The 17,289-nt window shown below is 40.3% G+C and overlaps 1 protein-coding gene across 3 annotated transcripts in view; it reads left to right on the plus strand.

The window, feature by feature from the left end:
* Window positions 1–256: 256 nt before the first annotated feature.
* GRIK1 (glutamate ionotropic receptor kainate type subunit 1) overlaps window positions 257–17,289 on the plus strand; it is a 236,900-nt gene continuing 219,867 nt past the window's right edge. The window contains exon 1 of one of the 3 annotated variants that reach the window (XM_074970925.1): window positions 257–1,021. In XM_074970925.1, coding sequence (XP_074827026.1) covers window positions 898–1,021 — 124 coding nt within the window. In that variant the 5' untranslated portion in view covers window positions 257–897. The remainder of the gene's footprint in view (window positions 1,022–17,289) is intronic. The other 2 variants (XM_074970916.1, XM_074970909.1) reach the window with 2 other exon arrangements.

Here is a 17,289-nt window from a genome sequence, read left to right on the forward strand (position 1 = left end):
GCTCCCAGAAATGTGTGCACAGCAAGGAGAACTGAAGTCTCATACTCCAAAAGACCCCTGCTGTGTCACACCCACTGACGTGCTGGGTTTGTGGGTCTTTCACACAGTAAGGGGGGGAAGGAAAAACATTTAAAACAGACCAGGACAAGATGGTCCAAAAAAACAGAGTATTTTGCAAGGCAGAATTCAGGGGCAGGTGGACACCAGAAAAGAGATTTTATTTCACTTTGGTCAAATTGACCAGTTTCAAGTTGACAGTGCTGCTTTAATCATATCCAGGAACAGCATCAGTGCCAGCCAATACGGAGATTAGATTTGCTTGTATCATCAGGATGCAAGCAAAGATTCAATCAGCTCTAGAGCAGCAGCATAAAGTACTTCTGTGCGTGTGAGAGCGAGGGAGAGAGGTGGCTGAGATTCCAGTTAATCTGCTGGAGATCAGACTAGTGCTGGAACCTCTGCAACAACTCCCTTCTCCCCCTCTCTCCCTGCCCTTCCTTTCTTTTCTTTTCTACCTTTGTACTTGACTATAGGACGAATGAGCAAGACACACTAGCCATTTCGAGCGGCAACTTTCCACCGCCTGGAGCTCAACACAGAACAGAAGCATCGATTCATAATCTCTGGGAAGACCCTTTTGCAACGTGCAACTAACTGATGGAGGGGGAATGATGGGTTAAGAGAAAGAGACACAGAGAGAGAAGTGTAACAGGACCCAAAAGAGCAGCAACAGCTATTCATGTCTAAATACCTCATAGGAAACATACACTTCTAACACTTTGCACAACAAACAAGAAACACAGAGAGAATGAGGTGGAAATATAGCCTAACTCGGAGCAGCTTGTGAGCGCAAGGAACTGGCAGAGGCTCAGCATGAATTAAAAAGGAGTGAAGAAGATGGAGAGCACCCTTCGCTGTGAGCCCCAGCTCTCTGCTATGGATACCAGCAGGGGACTCTTATTTCTCCTTCTCTACGTTTTAATAGGCATCCCTCAGACTTTCCAGCAAGTGCTAAGGATCGGTAAGTGCCGATGGGGGGGGGGGGGGAGAAGAGGGTAAAGAAGGGCTCAGTGTTTCCCTCCCTCTGGTAACTCTTAGGGTGAGGGGTGCTGAGAAATGTGTATGCGGTTTATTGATTGTATCGATATTAACACACACATTTGGATCGTACACACGGACTGTGTACAGTATATTCAAATGACAATATGGCCCTAACCCCCTTCAAATATTATGTATACAAGAAGCAGATCAATTTATTTTATATATATATGCACATCAATTTTCCAAAAAAAAAACCCATAAATCATATTTATTTATTTCTTATACACACTAATTGAAAGGGCTTCGGATTATCATGCTGTAACTTGAACTACTTAACAAGCATCATTCTTAGGTGACAGGGCACATACTGCTCGGAGCTGAAGGCTGGCTGCAGTGCACACACTGTGGCTTGTGCCCTGCCTTGCTGGTGCATTTGTTTGGAGCGCCCCAGGGTGCTTCTCACTCAGTCTCTCTCCTTCTACCTGTCTTTTGCCTTGGATCAGCACTTGCCACCCTCTCCCTCCTCCCTGCCACAGCTTCCATCATACCAGGAGCTCTCAAATGCCAGTGAGGTGCCCCAGAAAGAGGGAGGTGGCTGTGCCCAGAGTACTGAGGGTGGGGGGTTGCGATGAGTTTCACCGCTAAAAAGTTCCACTTAGAAAGTCTCAAAGCCAGTCAAGTTTGCTTTCAAATTCAGCTCCTGGTCAGAGGCTTTAATAGGCAGACTAGCATCCCTACACAGTGTTGTCTGTTAACCTTTGAACTGGCTTTTTCATTTATAAATCACTTGGAAGACAGGAACTCTAATGCTGTAGAATTAATTGAAGTCCTAAAAGACTTAAACCAAAGTGGCTAAAGTGAGGCCCTGTGGGCTGGAAGTTGCCCCCCTCCCCCTACTGACAGCAAGTGAGATCTCTAGCCATGGGAACAAGAAGACAAAACCTACCAAACAACCGTGTAGAACGAACAGGCGTCAGAGTGTTTAAAATGGTAAAATACACAACGACAGAGGATTTAATATGAACAAAAAATGAATCAAACACAACGGTTTTTAAGTCTAGTCATTCATTACAATGCCAAGGAGACAACAAAAAATGATTCAGTGACCTTAAAATGCATGCCAAAAAGTAAAGAGATTTTCTTGCTCAGAATCAAAGAGCTGAAAGCTAAAACATGCAGAATGTAAATGTTATGGGGTGTGTGTATGTAAAAAAGAGTGGGGTGTGGAAGGAGGTGGGAGAGAAATCCTTATCTTCCTCTGCCCCCATGTAACCTTTGCTTGGCGTGAATACACCACAAGCACTGTACATACATGTTGCCCCAGAAAACAGGAATTTATTTTTAAATAGAAAACTCTGCGCCATGGAAACAAGGCTTAGTTCACAGGAAGCTCCTCTTCCTACAGTGGGTTTCTTGTGTCACTCAAGTCAGACAGTGAATACAAAGTATCAAAAGAGTTAGGGACTGGCAGAAACTGTGGGGAAAAAATAAAGGTGGAATCCCCCACCTCCATTTCCTTGCACTCTCTCTCTTCTATTTGATTTATGTCTAGCATGAAGAGGGGGGAAGGTGTGTGGAAAAGGGACAGACACATTCACAAAGGAATATTCCTGCCCTTAGTCAGCTGTCTGAGGGCTTGATCCTGCAAACACTTAACCTGCTTCATACTACTCACATGAGTAGTTACCTTAAAGTCAAGGGGACTATTCATACTCATATAGAGAAAAGGAGTTTAACTTTGATAAACTTGAATAAAACAAAAATGGCAAAATACACACACATGGGGTCCAATCTGGTCACATATGGGGTCCAATCTGGCAAAATACTGAGCAGTTCCTGCAAGGCAAACGGGAGTTGAGCGTAATGTCCAAAGAGTGTAACTCTTTGTATTCCATACGTACTCAGTTATTTTGTGCATAAACTGAAAGTGAAATGGACTGTTTTTGCTGTATAAACACTAACCATTGTAATGCAATGAAGCTGTGTAATACTGGCATAACAAACTGCAGAATTTAGAAGAAACAACAATCATCACACTTACATATGCTGGTAAATTCAAGACATGGTTCTGCAGTTTTCAATGGGAAATGGGCCTGAATAAAGAGAGAAAGATATTTCAATGTGTTAAATTAATATGCTAAACAGCATCATTATGCTTCAGAAGTACATTAACTTTGGCCCTGATCCTGCATATGCTTAATTTACTTACTTTAAAATGACTAGCAATTGAAGTAAATAGGACTACTCACAAGCTTAAAGTTAAGCATATGCTCAAGTGCTTTGCTGGATCGGGCCACAGTGTTCAGCTCCTTGCAAGATCAAGCCATGTTTCCCATGCATTTGTACAACAGCCAGAACAATGGGATCCTAATCCTGACTGGGCCCTTTGAATGCTACCACCATATAAATAAACTACAAGTACTGTATACACTTAGTAAGCTTTAAATCACAGCAACAAGTACACATACAAATACACACTATAGGAGAAAAACTATTCTTATATTGTTTTTAAATGCAGATATTCAATTTTATACAAGTGTAAATTTTGATTAGTATAGTTAGTCTGCCTATACAGAAATGGCATAATAAATATTAATCCTTCACATCCATGTACCATAACAAGTTTCTCTGTAGAATGTATCACTTTTACAGGTGACAAATGGAAATGATGTGGATGACTCCTCAATTCCATTTTGAGATAAAATACTTTCTAACAGTGAAAAACATGCTATTAAGCCATCATACTTTCTGATTCATGTTCTAGTTAATGAAGGAAAGGAAGACAGTGGTATACCATGGTGCAGTATTTTGTATCTGAATGAATACATTGGTGGCTTAATTGCATTTTTCACTGCTGGAGTGCTTTTGGATTATTTGATTTTGTTGGCTTATATAACAAATTAGTGTACTTTACTGCTTACATTTAATTACTAGAGAAAGCAGCTCATGAAGGAACATGTGACATTTAGAAATTCTAGATATTTCTCACTATCTAAGTAATTATTGCTTTTCAAATGTTGCCTAACACTTTTAACAAGAAAAGACAAATAATGGATTTCAATACAACCAATAAAACTAAATAATTACATATAAATAATTTAATAATTAAATTTTGTTTTATTCTCTCTCCATAAACAAGAGATTTTGAAAGACAGTACTCCACTCAGTTTCAGACAATACAGCATTTAGATTCTAGTGCATTTCTGGGCTATTCCTGTCAGGTACATTTTTAAAAGCTTTTTCTTTTGTGCAAGTTCATACGTCAAAGTCCCAGGCAATAACATCTATATCTACACGCATACACTGAACTGCATTATATAAAGGTACAGTTAAACTTAATGAACCCAATACTTCTGATTTAAAAGCAAAGGATTTCTACTTTTTCACTGTCAACCTAACCTTCGTACCCCATTCAGTCTATCCTATGCTACTTGTATAAAATAAATGAGCATGCCCAATGTAAAGCTCAAATGAGAAAAGGAAGAAATAACAAAATTAAAAAACAAGCAGGCACTAAACTGTGTCGGAACAGCTCCCAAAACAGTGGAATCCAAGAGTGAAACAGAATTATTTGTTCATTATGAGTGGACTCACAGCTTTACCATTTCATAGTAATACTTAACTGATACCATTCATAAATCCACGTTATAAGAATATCCTTTAATGCTATGTTGAACTATCACATGACAAATTACAAAAATATATTAATTTAACTCATTTTCCTGATTAAAATTAAACAATGGCTGAGAAACTTCACAAGTCACTAATATAGCAATGAAGTTCATTAAAAAGGAGGTATGTCAAATTTTCAACAAATACTTTAAAATGTATACTTGGCTGAAGCATGGAATTAATCTCTAAAATTAATACCTCTTCAGAAGTAAATGAATAATATTTTAGGTTTCATATGAAACATTTTAGGTGCTGAAACAGATAAATTGCAATTTTCATGTAACTTTTGTATGGACTATTGTAGTGGTATCGTAATTTCTGAAACATAGGGTCAAATCCCACAATAACTTGTTCCCTAACTGGGCAAAACACCTATTGATTCAATGCGTAAGAAGAACAGGTTTTGTTCCATTCTATTTAACAGAGACAGACAGACAGACAGAGAGATTTAATCTCGCACATACACACAAATCAACCGAATTTACGAAATACGTTTTAAATAAAAGTTAAAATTTTCAAAACATCTTCCTTTTTTATATTTATTTTCTTACTTAGTGCCACAGATAAGGTCTTTCTAATGTGATATTACTGCACTGGCACCATGGAAGGAGTAAAGGAAACTTGGCAAGAGACTACTATCACAAATATGCCTTTTTTGTAAATTGCTTGATTAGAGGCTTTGCTTGTAACATCAATGAGATGAATATAACATTGATTATTCAATAGGACTGTGTCTTCCTGTGTATTTTGAAAGTCCCCATCATATTTTTGGGCACTGCTGCAACATAAATATTAAATCATATCTACATCTCTGCTTTGAGATGGACTTTAGTAACAAAATTATGAAACTTGATAAAGTAGTATAAATTCGTAGGATTGTATTGTACATCTATACACAAATCAGACATCAGCTGCTTTTTGGTCCTCGGAATCCAGATGCTCAACAGTTCAGCATTTAACCTTACCATAATTCCCTGTAATCTATTAACACACTTAACAGTAAACTCTTTGTAACAAATAATTTCTTAAGGATTATTGCTTGAAAACACAATGCTGAATTATATGGCAATGAAACCCAGGTCCCCCCCGCCACTGAAATTGGTGGAGTTCCACAACATGTAAGTCAGTGGAACATTTGGTCTACAAGCTTTGAAGGGATACTGTTCGTTAAAAATACATTTAAAAGATAAATGAGAGACCATTAAGGAAATCTAACGTCTGAGGAACACAGTCCTGCAAACCTTTACTCTCACAAATAAAAGCAATGGGGTCCCCTGAGGTTAATGCATGTGCTGACCTCAGTGAAAACACTTGTAATGAGTAAAGGTTTGCATGATTGGGTCAAAAGTAATTAAAGCAGAAATATGTTAAAGCTCATTGGTCATTCACTTTTTGTTCTTTATTTATATTGGACAATGAAAACAGACCAGCCAGTTTTACTCTGATTTCTAGACTTTCATTTTCTGGTTCTTATGTCTTAGAAGAATCTTCCAATATTGGGTTGCAGATGCTGCAGGGGAATATTTAAAAACCCTGTGCCAGAGCCTTCGCTGATGTAAATCAGCATCACTGTGTTGAAGTCAATGGAGCTATGCTGATTTAACCAGCTAAAGGTCTGACCCTAAGTATTTAATGTATGAAAACAAGGGAAATCTTTCATAATTCCAGTCATCAGGCACCCTTACTCAGACTGAATAGTACCTGGCAAAAATCAAGCCCTACATTTATTTTTGCCTTAGTTTTACATCAGTTACTTGGAAATACTGTATTTCTGGAATTCATTGCTAGGGTTGAGCAACGGCGATCACTCAGCACACTAACTCTATATTTGTGTGAGGACTGATATCTCAATAAATATGCTGAATGACTGCGTACAGTTGCTAGAATTTCATTATGGCTGAAAATGTGTAAACATCAGCTTGACATTTGAAGAAAATGTAAAGAGGGGAAATTTGTGTCTTTGTTGTAGTAAGAATACACTTAGGCTTTAAATGTCTGCTCCAGCATAAAAGAAATTAGCCATAGAGTAAAGACACAGGATAGTTCTCAAATGGTCTATAGCACTGTGGCATTTAGGCATTTCTGAGCTTGTCAGATTATGCAACAGGCAGCCAACCACTTAGGACCCAATTAACAGCATAAGATTGATGATAAATTGCTCTTGTAACTGGAGCAGTTGTCAAAAAAGTCAGTGGAGAACAAGAAAGCGAAGGTGCTGAGACTAGAACATGGCAATTAAATTACTAGAGGCTACAAATGAATTTGCCTAAATCACACCAAAACTAGAACTTTTCCAGCAGTGTAGAAATTAAGGGAAATAAAGTATGTAGAAGATATGACGTGAAGATACTGTTAATCAGACAGATATTGTACATAGGAACAGAGTTCTATCTGGAGACTTCTTACTATTACTTTCATTTAGCCTCATGTAGGTATCTTTTCCAACATTCAAAGAAACAATATGGGTAAACAATATGGAAATACCACCAAGGAATTCTATCAGCCCCTGAAAAAATTTAACCCTCTTCTCTTCATTTCTGGCCACATTTCTAATGTGATTTTGTTCTAAACCATGTGATGATTTCAAACATATGTAGGTCCCGATCCTGCAACAAACTCCAGGCAGGCAGACCCATGCACTAGCATGGAGCCCCATTCAAGTGAGGTGGGCTTTAAACAGGTTTATGGGTCTACCAATGTGCATCAGCTTACAGACTTTAGAAAAGACCCAGGGTAAACACCCAGTCCCAGTGAAATCAATGGGAGTTTTGCCGGGACGGGGTGGCATGTCAGGATTTCACCCTATATGCTTTGTTTAAACAAAATAATTATACCGAGTTGTGGCAGAGAGAAGATTTGCATCTCTAGTTCTTGCCAATTATTATCTGGAATGCACAGTGGTAAGGCTATTGCATAAGGAATAACTCATAATAACATAATAATAATAATAACATAATAATAATAATTCATAATAACATGTGGATAAATGTTAAGTTTCTCTGAATAAGCCTTTTATGCTTACAGCCCTATTTATAGCCTTTTAATGTAGCCAATTTTTCCTACTTTCTGCATATATCTCATAACAAACTTACAGTTCCTAATTTCACATACTTAGAGGACATTTGCCTCATCATCAGTCCTTGCTGTTAACTGTAAGCTGCTCCATATGGCCCTGTCTTCAGTTAACGTTTTCTATTCACTCAGTGAGTACAACCCCAATACTTTTTTTTCATTACAAACTATTTTGTACATCCTGGTCAGTAATAAAGCTTAAATCTCCCCCCACCCCTCCAAGTATTTTAAACAACTGCCTCTAATCTTCTTTTCTCAGAAAGGCTTGATTTGACTGACTGGACCATAGATTGTACTGCAGTAAAAAAAAAAAAATCCTATCCAAGAACTGATTAGTTTTACTCCAGAGCTTTGGATCTGTGACCTGCAAGCCCAGTTTGTCCTAGTTTTCTGTTGACTTTAGGTTTTAGATTACAATAATGAGTTTATGATTTTGGGAGAGGTTTAAAATGGGAATGTTGCTATTACCACTCTCTGTGCTGAAGCCAATAAAACTTTACATTCAAAAACTTATTTTCAAAACTATATTATATGCTTTTATTGAATCAAGTCACAATTCAGAGTTAAAATCACACTGTTCTAATTGTGCACATTTGTCATCAGAATCACAGGTGCCAGAGATTGAAAGGTTTCACAGTTACAGCCATGTTAGTCTGTATCCGCAAAAAGAACGGGAGTACTTGTGGCACCTTAGAGACTAACAAATTTATTTCAGCATAAGCTTTCGTGGGCTACAGCCCACGAAAGCTTATTCTCAAATAAATTTGTTAGAGATTGAAAAGCACTATTAGGATGTCTTGACTTCTTACCTGCCAACCAATGCACAATTGCTCTCTACAGTATCTTTAAGGCACCTCCTACACCTAGATATTAAATTAGTGTGTCAAAACAGTGAGAAAACCTGAATCACTTATGTTCCACTGCAGCACAGGCAGGTGAGTTAATAACAGAGTGAGAACCTTAATTCACAAAAGCTTATGCTCAAATAAATTTGTTAGTCTCTAAGGTGCCACAAGTACTCCTAACCTTAATTCTCAGTTTCCTTCCTTCTTGGGTTTACATCAGGATTTTAAAATTATTTGTACAAGTTATATGTTTTATGTCCCTTAGCGTTAAAATTACCCCCAAAATCAAAATAATAAGTATTAAACATTCTCTTAACATTGTAACTGTGTCCAAATTCTGCTGTCAGATAGGCACAGTCAAATTCTATTTACTTCAAGGGGAGCAGCTGTGCATATGTCACAGTGCCTGGGTTCTGAAAATGGAAGTCTCAACCAACCTCTCCTTCCCACATTTACAAATGGGATGGTAGTCCCAGTTAGATCCTGACTAGAGAGAGTGGCGGTCCCAAAATGGAACAGATTGAAAAACACTGGAGCAGAATTTGGCCCTAGTTGTATAGATGGGTGTATGAAAATGTGCATGAAACTCACAATTCCACTGAAGTAAACCTAAATGGAAGCAAAACTCCACACATCCATCATGCTCAAGGAGCTGTTCTGATACAAATATTACTACTTATGTTAGGGGCTCTGTTCCTGCTCCCATTGAAATCAGTGTCAAAACTCCCATTGACTTCAATGATGTACTGTCAAGCCCTTAAAATCAATGTGATTTTGCCAGCCTTCTATATACAATATACTATTTGGTTTTTGAAACCAAAAACACTTTTTTGTCCAGTTTTCCAATTTGTTTTTCTCCCCTTTTCTCCCATAATACCCCTCCCCCCACCCCCGTGACACATTAGCTCAGCTATATTGGGTCCTTTTTCTGATAGCTTCTGCAGTGCGTGGTTATCTAGCAGTGACTTGGGGCATTTACAGTCTCTTCAGCTGATACTTCTTCACTTCATTAATGCTTACATACCTCATGTCTGAGCTTTGACCCTCACGATCAGGGATAGAGGCACACAGAGGCCAGGAAATAGTCTCATTGGGGACATCAAAGGGACAATCAGTATCACTGGTATTAAACATTTGTAGACAGAGAAATCAGCCCAAATTCTTTGCCAGTTTACACCCAGTGCAGTTGTGTTGACTTCACACCAACGAAGGCTTCCAATAATGTGGGTTAGGAGAAGGTACTAGTAAGATCTCAGCCACTGCAAAGTGAAACAAAGAATACCAGCGATGGATGAGGGTAATTTGTCACTTCAGAGACAGGTTTGGATTTTTATTAAAATAGCGACCCAGCACCTCCAATGAAAATATTAACAAAATGTTAACTACAGTGTAATTTGGTGTCACTGCTAAAGGCCTGCATACTGTACAACAGAAACATTAGGCAGTGAACAGCATAATATGAATCATGATAACCTTGGAAGAAGGTAGATTCTCTGAAATCCAGGTTTGGTATAACAGCACAAGGCTTTATAAGTAGATAGCCCTGCACACCTTTTGCTCATAACTTGTTGTAAGAAGTAGAAGTCCATGGAATATGGTGATTAAGGAAGAACTGTGATTAATAATAGTAATACCTAGCTCTCATGTAGCACTTTACAACAGTGCATCTCAAAGCATAGGCATCAACTCTGTGGGTACTCTGGGGCTGGAGCTTTCACGGAAAAAAAATAGTGGGTGCTCAGCACCCCCTGATGGCCCCACCAGTCAGCTCTTCCCCCTCTACCCCAGCACCTCCCGCTCACCGGCAAGACCACCAGCTTCTCCCCCTCTCTCCCAGCACCTCCAGCCTGCCACAGATCAGCTGTTCAGCGGTGTGCAGGAGGCCCTGGAGGTAGGGGGCAGAGCAAGGGCAGGGCACGCTCAGGGGAGGGGGTGGAACAGGGTGGGAAGAGGCAAGGCAGGGATGGGGCCTTGGGGGAAGGGGTTGACTGGGGGTGAGGTCTGGGGCAGAGCAGGGTTCAAGCACCCCTGGGGAAATGAGGAAGCCGGCACTATGTCTCAAAGCACTTTACAAAGGAAGTATCATTATCCCCATTTTAGAGATGGGGATACTGAGGTACAGAGTGGTAAAGTGACTTGCCCAAGGTCATTCAGCAGGCCATCGACAGCTGGGAATAGAAGTCATGTCTCCAGGGTCTGAATCCAGTGTTCTAGCCACTATGTCACAACTTTGACACTTTACTGAACTATTTATAACAGATGAATATTTGTACAGCTCCCTAAAACCTGTGAAAGCGCTAAGTGTTAATTATCATTGCTACAAAGGGTCAGACATATTACTTGTCTAATGAAACAATTTAAAAACAGAAATGTGAGCTTTTGTTTTAGAACCAAAATTACTCCCAGATCCTGGTGCTAAATTGGCTGAAGATCTGGATTACTAACAGTGGGCTCAGTCCTCAGCCTCCAATGTTAACAGCACAAAAGCACTGAAAAAACCCCAACACCTACCTTACAGTGGCAGTTGACGATTCCCCCTAACACTAGGGAGCCTGGGGAGGTGGTGAGCCCATATACTTTCAAGTAAAAAAAAACAAAAACAAAAAAACAAAAAAAAATGAACCAAAAGTAATTTTTTTAACCCCAACCACCCTCCACTACACTAAAAAGTCTTAAGGGCTTCAAGCCAAATCAGTCATTTCTATAAAAGTTATGAATGGAAATCTCAGATTTGATGGAACATGGAAAGTAGTTTACATGAAGTAGTCACTTTATGTTAGTGGAAGTGCAAATTAATCTGTATTTCTCTGAATGATCTCAAGATATTCCTCATTTGAGTATGTCATGCCAAAAAACTTCATAGTAGCAGGCCATAGGGAGCAGGCAAGGATGCTGCAGCAACCGTGTAACCTAGGTATAACTCTATTTGATGTTCATGTCCAATAGGAACGTATTTAAAAGATAGGTCAGCTTTTTTTTTTTTTTTTTAAAGACTACAATACTATTCTCTAGATTGACAACCATGGTCAGGTTGACCCACGAGTGAAAACACATCATGAACAAATTTAGACATCTTACATGTACAGCAAGTTAGCACTTTCTTAAAAAAAAAAGTTTGAAGCAATAAACCACTGGGGAATTCTTCCCTGTAATCTGGAGAGGGGTGGGAGGCTGGAGGTATATAATTATATTGTATGAATAAAATAATTTTGCTTTTTTGCTGGTGAATACTAGCCTTCATTTTGGAAGACTTCAGATAAGCATAACAAATTATAAATAATAATAATCTTAGATAGCTGATTAGAACTCAGATATAGAATATCTAACACTTGACACACAAAAGGAACACTAAATGACTAAATCACAACTGCACTATTTTCTCTTGCTATTGTATAGTACTCATAGTGTTTAAAAATCAGTGATCATGCTAAGCAGGCTTACTTTGTTCATACATTTCTATAACACCACATTATTTATTTTAATATTAAATTAAACCCCCAAACACACGCCTACACTTTATATTACACAGACAAAACTACAGTAAAAGAATGTGCTCACTAAGGCAGAAATGTTCTATGGAAAAAGTAGTATGTGATCATGTCATTAAAGACTGTATCATAACGCATATGCACTAGAGGGCTGAATTAAGGTTGCAGATGCAAACTTAACTCTGGCACTTCCTAACTTTTGAGTGCTTGACTTTCCAAACTTAACATTATTTTAATGTAGGGGGTTTTATATGTAATTTTCTAGGTTTTTAAAAAAGCAAATTGAAAAACCCAGAAATCCCATCATGGGGCATCATGTTGACACCTAGATGGATCATCAGCAAGATTGGAATTGTTAGGCCCACTGCATAGACCTTTGCCACTTGAGCTGTTAGCAATAGTAGATTGTCATCCCCTGTGTGGGCTAACCTCGGGGAAGGGAGAGATATTTTGCCAGTGGATTTCATAGATATTTGCTGACAGTAGAGGAATAATGAGACTCAGGAAACTTGGGTTCCATTAGAGGTTCTGAAGAAGAGTATCTCTAGTGGTCACAGACCCTTCTGCCTCCCTCCCACAGCTTGATCCCTTCTTCTGCCCTATCCCCTCCAGCCTATCCTTGTCTCAGTCCTGTCCCTTCCACACTCCTGGTTTCTCATCCCAGTTCCTCATCACTGATTTACTGGCCCAGTCTTACCCACCCACCCACTCTGCCAGCTCCTATTCCCAGTCTCCAGCCCAGGTCCAGTTCTTGTCCTTTCTGTATTTAGGCTGTTTCCTCTATCACATTGCCTGGGCACCAGCTGGGAGACCACTGAAAGCACAGAAGAAATAGCCTCCCTGCTCTCAATGCTACAGCAGCCAGGAGTAGCAGTTTCAGGGAACATCCTGCTCAGGTCCTTCAACCCTGACCTGGAGCATGCTCAGTGCGAATGGAATTGTGAGAGAATTTAGCTGCCAAACACTAACAAGTGAGCATATAGAAACTATGATTTTTGAAGGCTTATAACTTGGCTAAACTTGAGCAGATATTCAGAGAGACAGCAAAAGGAGCATCCCGGACCCAAAGGCCACCACCCTGCCTAAATACAAGCTTCTGCTCCAAAGCATGGAGGTGTTAGAGTTCCTTAACAAAACAGTTGCAAGAACTTCTTTTTCCCCCCGAACATAGGAAAACCTGATTCTTGGTAATGGCTGGACTGTTTTGGGTCAATCTTTAAAAAAAACAAAAACAAAAAAACCAAAACCATGCCCAAGCAGGGAAAATTTCAGTTTGACAAAGTTATGAGGAACTGAAAACAGGGATCTTGGAATGGGAAATGTTGGGCAACCTTACTTATAGGCAGCTCTACCTTTGCTAGTGCAAAGCATTTGCAGATCATATATGATCAGCCAGTATGGACCTTTTTTTGAGTGAGGCTATAAAAATTTGCATTTGTTTTTTTCTTGTACAAGTTCCAGCTGTTTGGCTGCTAATGGCCAAGAAGCAATGGAAGGAAAAGTAGAAGGTTTTTTTTTGTTTTAACTTTATCTTCCATTTGGAAATACTTCAACGCTCATCTCTCTCAGGATGAAATTCACCTGGGGTGTGGAGAGCACATGTAATGCTCTCCAGGGCTGTTTAACCCCCTGGTACAGGAGTGATCAAATAAGCATGAGAGGTTGTTGTGGGTTCCAGACTAGCCAGCAGGGGGAGGAGGGGGGAAGGAGCATTGGATTTATGACTATGCTGGAAGATTTGAAACAGGCTGGAGTAGCAACTGAAGAGGGGCTGAGTTTCAGTCCTCTGACTGCCTATGAGTTGGGAATGGTGGTGCTTAATTCCACCCCTTCCCTCCTCCTCACACATAATGCCCCATGTGAAGCCCAGTGACATTGGCTTTGAGCAGGAATGTGAATTACCCTCTTTATACTCATCTGACTAAAGCCCTGGGCTGAGATTTTCCTAGGAGCCAAAGGGAGTTAGGAACCTAAATCCCAATATAATTCAATTAGAGTTGCACACCTAAATACCTCAGACTCATTTGCAAATCCCATGCTTGGCTCCTCTGCTCCACTCTCTCTTCTACTCTGAACATGGAGTTGTTCAGCTCAACCTACCTATGCTCACTGGCACACGACTCAGGCAAGCCCACTTCCCAAAACTTCCCTTTAAAATGATGTCTTTCTTCTCATTATCTCTACTCCAACAACTGGTATACAAAAGCTTTTAATTCCTCCATAGTTGCTTTCTTTTTCCTGTGCCAAACAACCCAAAAAACACATCAGTGGGGCAATGCAGCTGACATTAAATGTGAGCTGATGCCTTTCCAACCATAGCTATCTTTAAAATGTCCATATCAAGTCCAAATTGTTTACTTATCTGCTACATACATATGTTAAGGGAAGTTAAGGTTCTGTTGCTCAAGGTGCATTTTAATATAGAGAGAAGAACTGTTTCAGCTATTTCATATTACATCTTCTAGCTTTATCTGGTGCTGTAAATTATATAGCTGCTCCATTGAACTGACTGAAGATTATATTTTTGAATACTAGATCCTAAAGAATGCATATTGTTCACTTTGAAATGGACAATCTGTCCTGCACCAGAGTGGCTCATTGCATCCTTTGTTGCCCAAACATTTCTGCTTAATTTAAGGTGCTAGATTACTCATGTGGGGCCATGACTGGCTGCCATTAATCCATGCACTGTCATCAGTGAGAGCTCCAAACACAGAATGAATGTGTGACGTGCCCTAGCATCTATGTGCAGAAACAACTCCAATGAATGAATATCAGCACAGATCTCCTGTATACTGTATATTGAATTATTACTAAATTATGCTGTTCCTATATGCAAACATATATTAAAAATGATTGCCATTCCATTTAACAAGCGAAATGTTTGTGAGTTGCTATGCTGCACAAACATTACACACACACACACACAAATATACACTGGAGATCATTCCAAACACATATTAATGAGTGGCTGGAATTGGTTCTAATTCCCCATGCCATGTTTACAAAAAGAGGCTCTGAAAAAAGGTGTGACTGAAGTACAAACCCTGTGCAAGAAAATTCTGATGCAAGCTTAACTATGGTCTCGCTACTGCAAGACCATTATTGAAGCCAAGCCTAGCACACTTCAGGTTGTGTGTCAATTAACCTGGCCTCAGGTGCCTTTTTTAGCACTGTCTGGGAGGGAAATACCAACTCCTTTGTCTGTGGCCAAGTGCTGAAGCCCATTCCCTCCACTTTTGACTCACTCAGGCTCTTTGAGCATGATGTTCAGGTTTGTTCTTTTCAAAGCACCCCCACAGCAAGTACCCCAGTGTATTTGTTTCCATCTCTTGTCCCAGAAGTCTAAATGTGTCATTCACTGCAAATAGCAGCACTGCCTTTATCTAAAGGAATGAATTTAGCCTTTCCCCCTGGTTTATGAACTGTCTGCAAAAAGATTATGGATTACTACACTTATTGTTTGTTTGAAATTATAAAACGGATATTTTATGTGGATACATTTTTGCCAGGGCCAGATTTAGGACAATTTGAGATCCAAGGCTTGCCACAACACGTGCCCCTCCCCTCATGGATACACACTTATGCCATGGCCCCACACCCACATGGAGTGGCAGCAGAACCCCCCTTCTCTCTCGAATAGGCAGGAGAAGTGGCCCTTTCTCATCCCCAGTGGCACCAGAGCTCCCTTCTCTTAGGGGACGCATGGGGAGCAGCAGGAGTCTCCCCTTTACCCCCAAGAGATAGGAGTGGGTGCCAGTCACCCGCCCACCCCTGCCGGTACACCCTGGTTGCTGGAGAAAGTGTCTGCTCAGATTGGTGGGCTGAGCCCACTGCACTCTTCTACTGCCACACACAGAGTCCTTTGCTGGAGTGGTGTTGGTGGGGACCTAAAAGCAGGGCATTGTGGCACTGGTACCCGACTGAGATGCATGGGGCATTTCACATCTCTCAGTGGTATTGCTCCAGACGCTACAGACTCAGCCAGGCATCATTGCATCAGTTATACTCAGGTCACATTTTCAATGTTTTCTTCCCCAACATGAGGGCTAGAAACGTACTTAAAAACAACAACTGAGAATCTGCTAGAATCACATGATTCCAGGAGCTGGGGCCGAAACTTTAATCCAACCCTGATTTCCAGCACATGGCCCTCCTCCTCACTAAAATTCCACACAGGGGCAATGAAAGGAGTCAGCCAGATGAGCAGTTATGCAGGGATGTCCACATCCTCCTTCATGCCATGGCATTGGGCTTACATAGGCCAGCATGGAAGGTCGCAGTGCAGATTGGCGGGGGACAGGCCAGAGGAAGGACCAGGAAGCTGTAATTGCATGGAGCCAGGCAACCTGCCAGAGGGGCAGTGGCTGCTATTCAGACCCAGAGATACCCTGGTCATAAGTCTGGACTGGTGAACTTTACCTACTCAACTTCTCTGCACTCCACCTCTATAAAGTAGGGATACTGAAGGCCTGATTCTCCTTTCACTTACCCTGGTGTAAATCAGAAATAACTCCACTGAAGCCAACGACATTTCACCTGTGTAAAACTGCTGTAAAAACAACAGGAGAAGCAGGCCCTCAGGCTTTTATCTAGGAGTTATTAACTCAAGTATTCAAAATTCACCATTTGAAATTCAAGCTGTGCTGACAACACATAGGGAACAGAAGCATAGCAAGTGACCAGGTGAGGTGAGTGCAACTCTTTGAATAATGTTTCTTGTCTGAATACTTGTGACGTGAATTTGAAACTGGCTTTTGAAAATCTGGCCACTTAATTGGGGGCCTAACTGGGAGCTGAGCTCTTTTGAAAATCTGACCCATTGTAACTAAGGCACTCGGAAACAATACAATTGTTTAGATAGCTCAAAAGCAACATTTCTAAAATTGGTTTCAGAGTAGCAGCCGTGTTAGTCTGTATCCACAAAAAGAAAACGAGGGCTTGTGGCACCTTAGAGACTAACAAATTTATTTGAGCATCAGCTTTCGTGAGCTAAAGCTCACTTCATCGGAAGTATTTCATCAAAATACTTTTTGTCACATGTGCTATGTACAGAATACATGATGGAATGGTATGGCATTCAGGTTTTACTGGTGTCTCCTCGGGATGGCCTGCATGGCTCACCCACAAGTGCCTACCCCATAATGATAAAACCTTTATACCCCTCCATC

The sequence above is a fragment of the Natator depressus genome, chromosome 1 (genome assembly GCF_965152275.1).
Source record: "Natator depressus isolate rNatDep1 chromosome 1, rNatDep2.hap1, whole genome shotgun sequence".
In the NCBI taxonomy this organism is placed as follows: Eukaryota; Metazoa; Chordata; order Testudines; family Cheloniidae; genus Natator; species Natator depressus.